This window comes from Lemur catta, chromosome 9, assembly GCF_020740605.2.
Source record: "Lemur catta isolate mLemCat1 chromosome 9, mLemCat1.pri, whole genome shotgun sequence".
Taxonomy (NCBI): Eukaryota; Metazoa; Chordata; class Mammalia; order Primates; family Lemuridae; genus Lemur; species Lemur catta.
The window spans coordinates 51551557-51566058 of NC_059136.1; the positions used below are offsets into that span (position 1 = coordinate 51551557).

At 42.1% G+C, this 14502-nt stretch overlaps 1 protein-coding gene across 2 annotated transcripts in view; it reads left to right on the top strand.

Annotated features, from left to right (window-relative positions):
• Window positions 1-1031: 1031 nt before the first annotated feature.
• RSPO2 (R-spondin 2) overlaps window positions 1032-14502 on the top strand; it is a 141272-nt gene continuing 127801 nt past the window's right edge. The window contains exons 1-2 of one of the 2 annotated variants that reach the window (XM_045560908.1): window positions 1032-1531; window positions 1895-2178. In XM_045560908.1, coding sequence (XP_045416864.1) covers window positions 2064-2178 — 115 coding nt within the window. In that variant the 5' untranslated portion in view covers window positions 1032-1531; window positions 1895-2063. The remainder of the gene's footprint in view (window positions 1532-1894; window positions 2179-14502) is intronic. The other variant, XM_045560909.1, reaches the window with a different exon arrangement.

Genomic DNA, 14502 nt, shown 5'->3' on the forward strand with positions numbered 1-14502 from the left:
TGGTTAATAAACATGGTTATATTAATATTCTTATTGTTTCTGTATGATTATCTTAAGTTGCCAAATTTCTGAACATTTCCTGAAACTGAAGAAATAGAAGAGGGAATTTCAATACTAGGACATGCTATCGTAATAAAATGGTACCTGTGAGCATATCTATAGTCATCCAAACCGCTAGGGTTAGCAGTATAACTTCTTATCTTTTGCCTAAGAGTAAATACATTCTTTCCCACAGTTCTGAATGCAGGACAGAAGATTGCACCAGAATGAAGTCGGGTAGCACCATGTGTATTCAATGTAACACTGTTAAACGGAGTACTTTCCCAAACCCAAAGCACCTAAAATTTTAACTCAGAAGATTTTGTAACTGGGAAAAGGAGGGAGGAGTTACTTTAGTGGGAAGTGAATTTTTCTTTGAAGAATCACGCTCCCAACTTCTTGAGTACTGCAAACAAGGGATGGCACAGGTTTTTTGCAAGTTTTCCTGGAGGAGAAACAAAGTCAAGAAATAACAGTTCAGAGGGAGGATAAGCAAAAGCTGTTGGAAACACCCATCTCCTCAAAGTGATAATACGTTTTAATTTCAGCCGCGATAACGTCTCTTCCTGTAAAACAAAGCCAAGATGTAAACTAAAAAGTGGCAGAGGTGTGGCATATTGCTCAAGTTTAAACTCTGCTTGTCAGAAACAGCAGTCTCAGCTGGGAAAGAAGGTTTAGGAAAAGGCATCATCAGTCCTTCAGTTAGATCCCCCTGCAGGAAGGTTGGCGTCAAGGTTGGAACAGACTCCTGAGCGCCAGAGAGGATGCCTTGGGGTGAACAGCAGGGTTCCGGGGGCCCAGCAAGGTCAGGGGGCGCCCCTGATCCCAGCTACTCTTCAGTTTAGCCACCTTTTCTGGGAAAGCCCGGAGGGGATTTGTCTGGAGTTAGGCTCCCGGTAGGCTGTCAACGTTCTTTAGGACCTCAGGGAAACCCAGGCGTTTCTGGCTTTAGGACCCAGGAACTCCCAGGCAGCCTAGACTTAGATGCCTTGGACCACAGCACCACCTACTTATAGAAGCATCCCGAGCCTCTGCCGGTCTGCATCTCCATCGGAAAGTGTGCTCGCCACATCCCTTCGGATCACTTCGGCCTCACAGTAGGGATCCGTCTCCTACAGTTTGGAAAGGGAGAAGCCTCAGCTGTGAAGGGAACGCGTAGAAAGCCCAGGAAGCGGCACAATCGCACAGGGCGCAGGGTGAGAGCGGGCGCACCCCTCGCCCGGGACGGCACTCGCGGGCCGGGACGGAGCATCCCAGCGGCTGCAGACGCGCTCGTTCCTCCGCGCTCCTGCCTGGCGCCGCCGGCCCGAAGGACCCTCAGCGCACGCCGACTCCGAGGCGGCCACCGGAGTCCCGGAGCTGCCAGGAGCGCCCGGCGGGTCTCCGCGAACTTTTCCCCAGCCCACGTGCTAACGAAGCGGCTCGCTCCCCGAGCCCGGGATGGAGCGCCGCGCCTAGGCACGCCGCGCCGCCCGAGACCTACGTGCGCACGGTAGGCGACCGCACTACCACCGCCGCGGCGCTTGGGCACCCCACCGTGGGGACCCAAGGGCCGAGAGCGCTCTTTTAACCCCGCGCTCTCGGTGCCTTTCCCCGAGCGCCCACACGACGTCCTTTCCCCCGGGTGGGAGCCTATGGCTGGGCAGCGGCGGCTAATTCACTGATTGCAATCACCTTCCCCTCCAAGTCGTCCGCAGCTGCGCGCTGCGGATTAGGCTGTTCCGCGGCTCGTGCCAGGCGGTAGGCTCGCTCCCCCTTCCCTCCCCTCTTTAAATTGGGACGCGCGAAGGAGCAGCTGCCTCTCCGAGCTCTCTCCATCCTCCACCCGCCCTGTTTCTCGCTCCTCATCTCCCAGGTTCGCGGCGGAGAGATGCTGATCGTGCTGAACTGACCGGTGCGGCCCGGGGCTAGTGGCGACTCTGCCTCCGGGGTCCCCCCCAGCAGCGCGGCCGGCGCCGGCTCCTCGGACGAGCCCTCCAGTTCCCCGACTTTGAGAGGCGTCTCTCCCCCGCCCGACCGTCCAGATGCAGTTTCGCCTTTTCTCCTTTGCCCTCATCATTCTGAACTGTATGGATTACAGCCACTGCCAAGGCAACCGATGGCGACGCAGTAAGCGAGGTGGGTCACTCTCTGCCGAAGGTGCGTGGGGTCCCAGGGTGGGTGGGCTGTCGCGGCGCTCACTCGCGCCCTGGCTCTGGGTGCTCAGGTGGGCAGGACACGCTCTCCACCCCAGCTCTTCAGGCCACCGCTCCTTACCTTTAGGGCCCGGAGCTACGCAGAATGCTCGGTCCTTTCTGTCCGCCGTGGGCGCGGGGAGCGGGAGCGGGACGCGCTGGGAGCCCTGGGAGTCGGGCGTCTGGCTGGCGCTCCCGGCTGAGTCGCGCGGTCGCCTCCCGGCTGCCTCCCAACTCTTCTCTTTCGGCTGCATTTCTTGTCTGGCATTCATTTTTCTTATTCTCTCTGTGTCCTCTTGACCATCTTCCCTATAGGTGATCTGTCTTTACCTTCCCCACCCACGTGCGCCCCAAATCCCGGCCTAGTAGCGTGTGTGTGTGTGTGTGTGTGTGTGTGTGTGTGCGCGAGCTGCCAAGGTGTATTAAGTCGAGGGGGAGGATCTACCCTTCTAGGAAAAAGGGCAACATTGATCTCTTTTTCTGGAACCTGAGAGGAGACGGGAACTTTCTGAATTGAGCGGCAACTCCTGCGCAGATTTTCTGGGGCGTGCTCCCCTGCAGAGTGATGTTTTTAAAACAGGCCCCACTTTGCTGCCTCCATTTGCTGCCCTCAAAAGCGGCTATTTTGGAGAAAGATTTCTGTTCTCAATGAAATGCACTTGCGGCTTTTTGACCGCTCCCTCCCTCTCCATCACTTTGTGCGCAGCAGGGAAGGCGAGTGGAAGCCTCCAGAAAGGTTGCAGAGAACTGGGTTCCCACAGATTTAGTGTGTGCGCGTTTCTGTCTCTGAGTCCTGCTGAGGCTGCAGCTAATCCAGCTGCATTTTAGGGGAAGGGCTGCTGGGCACAGTTACGTATTCTGGGGGATTTAAACGTAACCTACGCGCACATTGAATTACCTGCGCAGGGAAGGTGCGCAGCAGCCCCTTGCCGGTACCTAGTGAGAGCTGTCTTCGTCCCGCAGTTACAACTTTTGCGCAGTTTAGAATTTGTTGCAAGGTTCGTACATCTTGATTTCCGCCCCTACCCCCAATAAACGTCTCACTCGACCTGTGATATGATTTGTTTACAATTCATTTTATGTAATCTCCGGTCGGTCCTGCATCCAGATTTTGGAGATGGCTTTTCCAGTCTTTTTTTTTTTTTTTTTTATGGCTTTTTAGGACGTCCTTATGCTGTCCTTACCTACAGGTAGAGCTAGAGGTTGGCCCACCCGAGGGCAGAGCTCCAGATAACTGATGGTGTGCGACTTCCGTATTCTCTGCTCTCCAGCTGTAGCTGTGTATGTGCGTGCGGTTTGTAAGAAGGATCCCCCACCTCTCTCAGCCCCTCTTATTTCTGACATTTGGAAAATGCTGCTTATTTTCAGAAATTATTCTACAAAAAAAAAAAAACATTAGGGAGAAATTTCTTACCAGAGAACTTGATACTGATACTTGTCTTGAAAAAGCCTCTCTTCATCTTTTCTCTGCCCCCCAGCCCCCAGGGCTCCTTTTCCCACCCCATTATTTTCTTTCGAGGTATTATTCGGGAGAGCCGGCAATTTTTGATTACACTGTGGTCAGAAGTGTTTGGAGAGAGAGGCTTTTCCTTTATAAAGCAGAACTGCTATTTAGTTGAAACAACTACAGTGCTCAAAGTTTGCAAAATACAGAAATATCTAAAACCCTCTGCTAAATTCTTGTTTATTGGGTGACTTACTAATTCAGTGATCGCTTTCTGATCCTCACTGCCTGTTCCACTGTGGTTGAGTGGAGAAGAATCAAGCGTATTGTTTTAGTGGAACTTAATGCGGAGATGCCCTTTGGAGAATGACATTACAGCACTCCTGCGGCCAGAAGGGATACTGCACGCGTTTCTCCGCAGTGCCATCCCATAAGGTTCTGCCTGTGCCTTCTTAGGTATCTGAGGCAGAACCTATTTATTTCAAAGCTTGCTTTTAGCAAAATCTCTTGTAATAATTATCATCCACATCCACAAGCGGTGAAACTTAGAAACTCAGCTCTAAACTCTAGAAACTTTTGCCAAACCAACCTTTCGATTTAATAAAATTCAAATGCTTTCAAGTACATGTAAATTGGTAAGAGCATAAAAAAAAAAATCTAAGTATTTTTTTCTTCTTCTTCTTCTTTCTCAACAGATGTCCCTTCCCAAATCCCAAGTTTCTGGCTAAAATAACTGTGGTCCTTAAAAGTGACCACACTATCTGTGCTAACAATGGGTGCACTGTGTTTTTAATTAAAAGTGGAACTACTTAAAGGCCTGGCTAGACAGTGTAGGGTGATAGTAGCTTTTCTACTTTGCAAGGAAGCTTAAGGATCACATTGTGAGAGTACTAAAATGAATAGAGATCTAACTCAAGTTGTGTGAATTGTCCCTCTTCACAAACTTAAGCTGGTTTTAATTGATCTCATGTTCACTGATTGATCCTGCACCAATTGTTGTGCATACCAAACAATTGGCTTTCCCAAAAAAGATTGATTTAAATTAGTTCCTTGGTGAATGCTTGACTACTAGCCAAATCATGTCAGCAGTGACAGTTGACATGCTGGAGCCTATTGTGGTACCAACATTTTCCCCTTTTCCCCTTTGTTTTGGATAGTGGCAGTTAAATATTTTCTAGGAAGAAAAATGATTAGTACTTTAAGAAAAGGTGTTGTAGCTTAAAAGATTAGTTATTTTCTTGGCTTTGTGCTACGATGTAGGCGGCAGTGGTACCAGGACTGGTTAGGCTTACCCCTGGGACCTGATTCTTTTTTCTTTTTCTTTTTTTCCCTTCATATTCCATCTGCAAATAATCAAACCTTCACTGTGGAGCATTCTCAGAACTCCTTTGGCATTATATTTAGTCTTCTCTATGATCTCAGATGCTCCATAATATCATTTTCTTAATGAAATAAAATTCTTGGCAGAGATGAGATAATTTAGTCAGTTAAAATCAATTGCATCCAGTCTGGAATAGAGCAGCTATATCATTTAACTCTATGTTTTATTGAAATATAGCCAGAGGATTGAGAAGATGGAATGTTGACCTTCTCTGCTTTTGGGCAAAACTCTTGGTATGGGGGGACCATCATAAACAACACCACTACTCACCTACCACTTTTTCTTCTCCTTAGTTTGAAAACAAAACCATAACATAAAAATGCATTTGATAATCACTAATGGGGACCAGCTGCAATAAGTTTTTCAATTAGGCACAAAGACAATACAGCCCCGAGAACGAATATCTTTTTAGAGGGGAGACACCTGCCAACATTTTGAAAAGCTGATTGACAACTCATGTTTTGTCTGTAGGTAACAGTATTAAGATTTGTTGGTCCCCTCACCCCCTCTTCAGAATATAGTCCTTATTAGCTACTGTTAACCCCACTGTTATGTCTCTCTCGAGACCTCTTATGATTTATTTATATGGCAAATGAGTTGATTGCTTTTGTTTTTTGGAATTGTTGTAAGCCCTGTTTCAGGCTGAATTACTGAAAAGTGGCTAGACAAATCACAACTTGATTGTGGTCTCCTGGAATTTCTTGAGTTTGGTATGTAATAACTTAGTCTTGTATCTCCTTCATTCTGTTTATATGCCCAGTCATATTTTAACAAGGGATTTATAAAAATTTCTTGATAAAACGCTCTAAAAGCAGCAAGACTTCTAAACATATAATTGGTGTTTCTGGTGGTCTGATGGTAGGGGGCGTGCTGTGACAAGTGTTTCCTGCTATAGCCTTTTCTGTACTGAAGCCCTGGCTTCTTCCTCCATAATTTCTCATTTTCACAAAATTAGATTTGGCTTCTGCCATGAACATGAAGTGTTGATCACAAGTAGTGTGGTGTGTTTCTGGTAACTGAGGTTGGAAGAAACATAAACATTTTCTCTTAAACCTTATAGAGCTAAATTAGTGTTTCGTATTTTTAAAATTTTAATGAAGAGATTTGGAGATGTTTGGTTTTTACAAGTACTTTTAAGTAATTTGTGATATTTCAAAATACAAAATGGCACATGGAACATATTAACCTACACTTAAATGAAAATGTTACAAAATACATTTTGTATGCTTGCTTCCTTTAAGTTCCAAAGTATTTCAGAAAAGCTGATGTGATGTTTAACTTCGCAGCATAAACATGTTCTTTCTTTTCTTCTTTAATTGGCTGCTTTTTTCCTAGCATAATTGTACAAATTTTTCTGGTCAGTGTCTTACGAGTGCAGGGAGGTCAGAAAGTTGCTGTGCCCAAATCAATATCGTATTTTGCCACTGAAATTTGGAAGTGATTCAGAATAGGTGACATTCCCTTAAGTCTCTGGCTTTCTTTATCTGCTTTTAAAATCCAGCTTGGATAGAATCCAGTATTTGCAGAAACCACAGGTTGGAAATGACACTTCTAATTCCTTAATGCAAAACCACTTCTTGATTTATTTAGAGACTAACTGGCCAGTTCATGGATTATCCAGGGTACTTCTGCCTCTTTCCTTCCAGCTGACTGCCTTTAAACAACTTTTTCTTCCCCAGAAAAAAGTACTCTTATACATTCCAAGTCCAGGAAATAGGTGACAGACAGATCTTTTGATATAATGCTTGATAACCATTCTTCTAAAAGGAGGTGGTAAGCTTTGCGATGACAATAGCTTTAAATTTTCTGTATTTTTTTCAAGATGACATGAGGTTTATTATTTTTTTTCCTCCATTAACTGAAGCAATCAAGGTTTGATTACTAGATGAAGACAGTGTAGCATGTCTGTATTTGTAAATTTCTATATTTTCAGCTGGAATAAATAAGGTGCTAACACTAAAGTACATATATAATGTATATAATTGTATAATAGGGAAGATATATATACACATGTATGTGTGCACACGTAGAGAGTGTGGCAAGAGGATAGTGCGATTGTGGAGGATTGGGTATTCAGGATGAAAATATTTTCACTCATTTTTTTCTGGTCTCTCCCTTCTTTTCATCTTTTTCAGATGAAAAGATGGGGGAGGAGGAAAATAAGAATGAATAAGGATAGCATTTTTGCTCTTTCCAAGGCTTGCCTTTTACCTGTTCTCTCTTCTAAGACCTTTTTCTATCAGCTACCTCTTTTTTTTTTTTTTCTTTTTCAAGCATGCTGCTGTTCCTCTAATCTTCAAATTCTTAATTTCCTCCCTCCTCACATTGCCTTCTGGTCTCTTCCCCTTTTATTCACTTCTACTCTTCCCTTTCCTTGCTTTTGAAAATCCTGTGTCATTCACTCTTCAATATGTTAGTCTGGCTTCTACCTCCACCCTTTTACTAAAAGGATTTCCTCTTTAAAAGTTTTTGCTTTTTAAATTAGGCTTTGTTTTTTAGATTCATAGCAAAAATTGAGCTGAAGGTGCAGAGATTTCTGAAAGGCATTTCTTGAACGCAGCTCCTTGGACCGCTGGGCCATCCTGGCACTGAAAAGGGGTTTCTTAATGGTCATCCGTATTCCACACTTGCCTCAGTATCACTGCAGTCCCGGTTACTCATTCTTCTGCACATGTCGCCCCTGTCCAAAGTCTCTTCCTTTGGCTACTGCGCTACACTTGAGTTTTGCCTCCTACTTTCTGCCCATTCTCTGATTTTTCTCATTCAGAGTAGGCATAGACTAGTATTTCTTCACCTTTATTCTTTTCCTTGGGGGGACTTTACCCATCCCTCTTTCTTCAGCCATTATTTGCACGTAGAGTCCATCAACTCTAGCCTCAACTTTTTTTTCTTGAGCTTCAGATCATATTACACTCAGATTTCACAGCTACTGCTATATGAAATATTCCATGTACACTCAACTTGACAATTCATCTTCCATGTGCCTTCCCAAATGTGTTCCTCTGGCTTGTGTTCCTTATTTCTATTCGTGGACTTTTTATGTGCTGAGGTTGGAAACCTCACTACCCACTTTGACTTTTCTGTTGCCTTTTTTATCAGGTCATTATTGCTTAGGCCATGCCAGGTTAGGGAGTCTATATCCATCCCATCCTTTCCATTCCCGAAGGTATTTCCTAACTCAGGCCCTCATAGATGACTCATCCTCCAGCATCTACTTCTTTCTCACTCCATCCTTTACACTGTTGCTACATCTAATTTTTCTCCACCACAGATCTGATCATGTTACTTCTCTGCTAACAAACTCCACACCTCCTGGGCCTCCGTATTGACTGCCTAATAAATTCCAACCTCTTTCAGGTGGCAGTCAGGGTCCCCCACCATCTAACCACAGCCTGCTTCCAACCTTCCACCACCCTGAAAGCAGTATATGCTTAAGCTATCCCAGATTACTTCTTTTCCAGGCCTTCCATGTGTTTCCATGCTTTTGTGCTGTTGAGCACCTGGTGGTGCCCAGCTTCTAAAAGGCCACTGCTTCTGCGAAGCCTTCCTGGAATTTTGTGCCTGCCTTTCTAAAGCCAAAAACAATCATTCCCTGATATTTTCTAAGCCTTTTGTGCTACTCTTAAAGGACATTTATTTCCCCCTTTATTCTGGTTATTTTTTCAGTTGTCTCATCATATTCTAAACTTTCTGTGGGACAGAATTATGACATCTTCATCTTTGTATTCCTCAAACGGCTTCCTCTACAAATTGTAGTTCAACAAAAAGTCATTGCGTATGAGAGTTTGTTGTTTTCCCTTACAATTATTTTGGTGTCTTAATGAGATTTAAAAAAAAAATTGAAGTTCTTTGCACCTAGTTGAAGTTTGAATGAATGATTAAATAAAAGCATCCCAGCCCAGTACTCATTCTGAAGTTTCTTGTGATAATTTCAGAATTTCGCAGTGTACCATATGCTTGTTATTTGAATGATTGAGTATCCCAAGTGGCAGGTGATTTTGGGGTAGGGTGAATCTCAGGGGTCTGAGTTAGGAAATATCTTTAGGTGAATTTGGGGTAGGGTAGGGGGAGGGGTAACCTATATTTTTAAAAATACTTCTACAGGAAGAGAAAATAAGGAATTCTCATTCCCAAACACATTGCCCATATGAAAAATTTTAGAGGAAAAGATGGTATTTACTTTCTAAAAATATATTCATATCAATAACATAGATAAGTTAGTACAAGAAAAAAATCTGAGTTATACTTATGACTTTAATGTAGCTATGTGAACATACCCATGAGAGACTCAGTTTGTGAGAGAGAGTGTGTGTGTGTGTGTGTGTGTGTGTGTGTGTGTGTGTGTGTGGTGTGTGTTTTAGAACAGGTTCTGTAGGTATGAAGAGACCTCGTAGTTCTTTCTGCGTAGTGCTTTCCAGGAGAACACTGACATTTCACTGCCCTTTGAAGGAGGTGGGACCTGTTTGACTTATAGGGAAGGTGAGCTGCTTACTGAAATGATGTGTGGTTGTAAAAACTAACAGTTAAGTGGAAGGGAGCTAGAATCCAACTCTCCTGAATTCACTGGCTTTTCCTGTAGATAGTAAGCTTTTAATGTAAACATTAATCTAAAAAAACAAAAACCAAAAAAATCACCTTTGAACCCATTCAGAAGTCTCAGACCAGAGATTTTATTGAGCCTTGGAATTCCTACAACTCATAATTATGCTAATAAAGTAACTGATATTAAATAACTGAAGGCTGAGGGAGTGTAGTAATTGAGGAGTAGACCATAAGTGTGTTTTAGTCAAAATTGACATACTTGGTAAATTTTTTTGGTCATTCTTGTATTTGAGTTATAGAAATTTCATTTTTGATACTGCAGTAGCCAGAACAAACATGTGGCGCACTTGTGCTTGTGTTCATATCTGTATATGTGTTTGTGGGTGTGTCTGTATACGCACTTTATGTTTACACATATCTTACAATGTCGGAATAACCAACAAAGGTTAGAGCAAAGCTATTAAATATCTTTATTTTTACTCTAAGGAGAAACTAATTATAGGTAAGCTTTTCCCCTTATCTAGTTGTTTGGTGAAAACCTTTATATTTTACTTAAAACCTCTTCAATTTTTATCTCCTGCTGACATATAGTAAGAGAACTTACAAAATAGAGGTTACCCTGCTCAGCACTTTTTTTGGGCAGGGTTTCTTAACTTGTGGTCCAAAGGTGGGGCTAGGGTTTTTGTAACCCTCCTGAAATTAGGAGAAAAGGTTTTTCTGTTTCTCTTTGGTTTGTACGGACAAGATCTAGAGCTTTCACTGCAGCCTCAAAGTGGTCCAAGGTTCATCCCTTTCAACAGGTTAAGAAGCATTGGTTAAAGAATGGGAGGTAGACCTTCTTAATTACCATGATGCCAAATGGCTGCCTCACATTGACATTAGATATTTGTTTTCTAAAAGTTTATTTTCTTTGTGTGGGTTTTCTAGCCATTTGTCATGTGTGTGCTTAACAATATGTGGTCACGTTGGAAGCACCATTTCAAGATTTATTTCAGCAAATAATTGCTTGGCAAGTAATCCTCTACTCAGAGACAGTAAATTGTTAAATTCTCCTCTCCATCCCCCTAAAGAGTTTATAAAAGTACAAAATAAATACACAGTATAGGGGTTTTGTTAAAAGTTCTCATATGGTCTAATTTTTATCTCATTAACAAAACAGTTAATATGTAGTTTTAGAAATAGCTGTTGCAGTTTTTCTGCTGGTGACATCCGGTGCTGGCAGTGATGGGACTTGATGTATCATGCTGCAGGTTCACAGAATGGTCAGCACTCTTCAATTCTGGCCAAGTGGGCTTCTGCTAGATCCTTGCTTCTATGTTGGCACATTTTAGAATTTTGGCACCGTGATGGCTTTAGTCTCTCACCTGTTCCTGGATACGACTTGTCAACCAACCACCTCAGCAATTAAATCACACAGACCGATAGAGGGCACACTTTGCATTCTTTTCCTTGTGCTTTGTTCTCTAGTTCTGTAGGATTTGTGCTTGCTTTGCTTTGTCCCGTTGGTTCAGGTGGCAAACCTGCTCTGTTCTCTCCACTGATACTGTGATCATCTTGATGTCATCACAGAGAAAAAAGGAACAAATAGAAAGAACTTTCAGTCTTACTGAGCATTTCTGGTTTGGGTCCCTTATCTCCTTTTGACAAGACCTCACCAAAAGGCAAACTTAACCAACCTCACAATTTTAATATTGGTGAGACAGATATTAAAGCTGGAGGTTGCATTCCTTAACCTGCAAGTAGATTCCAGCTTCTACAGCCCCTTTGGAAAACATCAGGTTTTTAAAAATTTAAATGTTTTCCATAAATGCATGTCTAAAAATTTAAGGAACTGGTAAAGTTTAAAGTTGCCCAAATGACTCTAATCCTTCCCAATTGTTTTCCAAATTCTTTATTCTTTATAGAGAGACCCATTTCTTTTGATGGATCTCTCATATTTTAGCCTTTTGCAAATGGTGGAAATTGAACTTATTTTGAAAATCCAAAGTTTAACTTTAAAAAAAAAGTTCTTTCTTCCTTGTGTAATAAAGTCTTAGGGTTTAAAAATTCTCTGGCACCTCATTGTGATTCACCTCACATGCTGTGCTCTAATGCCTCTTTCTGGTAGTCAAAAGCAGGCTTTTAACTTTGAGGGATTTGTGCTGTGTCATCATTGACCTACACATTTAGTTAATCACTTTTTTTCCCCCAAGACTTAGAAGACTTTCTTTGTCCCATTGTTCAGCTGGCAAACCTGCTCTGCTCTCTCCATGAAGCATAGTGAATCATAGTTGAATCTGACCAAATGACATACTCTCTACCCACTCCCCAAAATATAACCCTTTGGGTGAACTGCAGTATTTGTTGTTCTCACCTCTTCCACTGTCATAGAAGGTCTTTGAAAACTCTGCCCCGAATAAGAGACCTTTGACAGTCCCAGTGGATTGGGAAGAATTGCTCCCGGGGCTCCTAGGTTACCATACCTGAGTAGTCATTACATTAAGGTAGTCCTAGTCTTTGATTTGTCATGTCCTTTGGGTAGTTCTTGTAGGTGGAAGAATACTTCATTAAAATTAATGCTCATTTTGACACTTGCTTCTTGATGTTTTAGAAGTTTACTTTCTTTAGGGGTGTATATATGTTTAAGGGTCAGGTTTATAGGAAATTTTGAGGGACTTATGTATTCTGGGATTTTCTAAGTAGATATGAGGAAATAGTAAGTACAGCTGTGAGTTGGGTAAATGGAATGAGTAAATTGGTTTAAATTTTATTTATCCAAGGATCCTTGATATCTATCTAATTTAAAATAAATCAAAGTTGTGCTACCCATAGCATTCCTTCCACCCATGAAAGATATCTTGTGGCCACCCTCCTTCCCCCTTTCTCTAGTACAGAAAGTTTGTTAGGGTCAGGAGACTAAGTATTTTGAAAACCACTGGTGTCTGATAAGTGGACAGCTGTGGTTCCCAGAAGCACCATTAGTGGGTTGAGGTTAGTTTGTTGTGGAGTTAGAGAAGCCATTTGCACCACTCCTGGTGGTCGATACGTCATGCAGTGGCTGATGCAATTCTTGACCGAATCCTGTCAATTATGAAAGTTCTTCTGTGTCCACTCTCTTAAATGTTATCCTGAAAATTGATCTAGAGGTCCAAAACTAACTCTTGAAGAATGATTGTACAAAATCATCAGTTTAGTGTAACTTAACTGTTCCCAATGCAGAAGGAAAGATAATTAGTTTTTTTGCAGTTTGAATCACTTTGATTTGAAAGCCATTCAAGCGAATAATAACTGTTCTAAAGGCCTTGGCAAGCTTCTACACATCAAGCAGTCATCTTTAGTTGAATTCAGAGAGAAAGGTTTGAAGAAATGGCAGAGGCTGGACCTAGAGAAAAGAAGAAAGAGCAGGAACAAGATCACTTCAGATACTTGAGGGTTGTCATGTGGAGAAAGGATGTGAGTTATTCCACTTTTTGGAGTTAAGGCAAAATGAAGATTAAGATTTATATTTAGAAAACTGTTCACTAATGGAAGAGATCCTTCTTGGGAATCTTTGATTTTGAAAACTGCCATTTTCCAATAGCATCTCTTGAGTGTGTTGTAAATCAGGTGACTTCATTTACAACTGTCAGTGACTGTGGAGGACTCTAAGGACCATTCACATTGTAAGAGCCATTATGTGAACATCTGTAATGCATGTGGCTTCTAATAGGTACTTTAATATACATTCTTGTTGACAGCTATTTGAACTCAAATTATAAGACTTTCGCTTTCCTAAATAGAGGACACTAAACACAGTTGCTGCTTTAGATTCTGCATCATCATTCTAGACTTCAGTGATAAATAATACTGTTGAATTTGGGCATATATCTCAATTCTTACATGACTACAATGTCAATTTGTGTAATGTTTCCTTATAAGAAACTCTGAGATTTCAATACAACTTTAACCAAATGGATTATGCCACACAGATAGTTTGCTTGCTTTACTGTGTTACTAGACTGGAAGATAAAGAAGTATTTGACAAAAAAGTATTATCTTGCATGTATGAAAGCATAAGAGGCTTAAAAATCTTTTTGGACAAGGTAGAGAAATGGATGTATATCATTTTATGTTGCTTGCTTGAATTACATTTGGCAGAGGGTGGTGAATAATGGATTGATGCTCACTTTGAGAGAATCCTCAGGTGTCACAAAAGACCCTGTCTTCAGCCTTGTTTGGAACAATATTTTGTTAATGATTTGGCTGAAAACAGATGGTACTTTTGCACAATATGAAGTAGAACAGGACATTTAAAATGTTGACTAACTGGTTAAAAAAGACCTCAATGCCTGGGAATGACAGGATGAATTTACAAATGAAATCTTAACCAGAAAAATGTAGAGTTTACCCTTTAAGATCAAAGAACCACCTATGGAAGGATAGGATCTTGGAGACAGGGGTTTTTCATTGATTTCTTTTTTCTTTGACTCACTCTGAGGTTGTGATGTGAAATAGTTGCAAAAAGAATTGGCTGCATGAAGAGAAATACTTACCTAAATTCAAGAACAAAGCAGCTGGAGGCCCCCAGTCCACGCTCATTTATGTTCCATTCTAGATGTCATCACTTTCAGAAGTGTATTGGCAGCACATGTGATACTGTATTAGTTTCCTAGGGCCACTGTAACAAAGTGTCACAAACTGGATGGCTTAAAACAACAGAAATTTGTTACAGTTCTGGAGGCTAGAAGTCCACAATCAAGATGTCAGCAAGTTCATGCTACCTCTGAGACTCTAGAGGAGGAGGCTTCTTGTCTCTTCCAGCTTCTAGTAGCCTTAGGTGTTCCTTGACTTGTGGCCGGGTAACTCTGGTCTCTGCCTCCATATTTACGTGGCTGTCTTCTCTCTGTTTTTGTTTCTGTTCTAAGAACACCAGTTATATTAGATTAGGGCCCACCTTAATGACC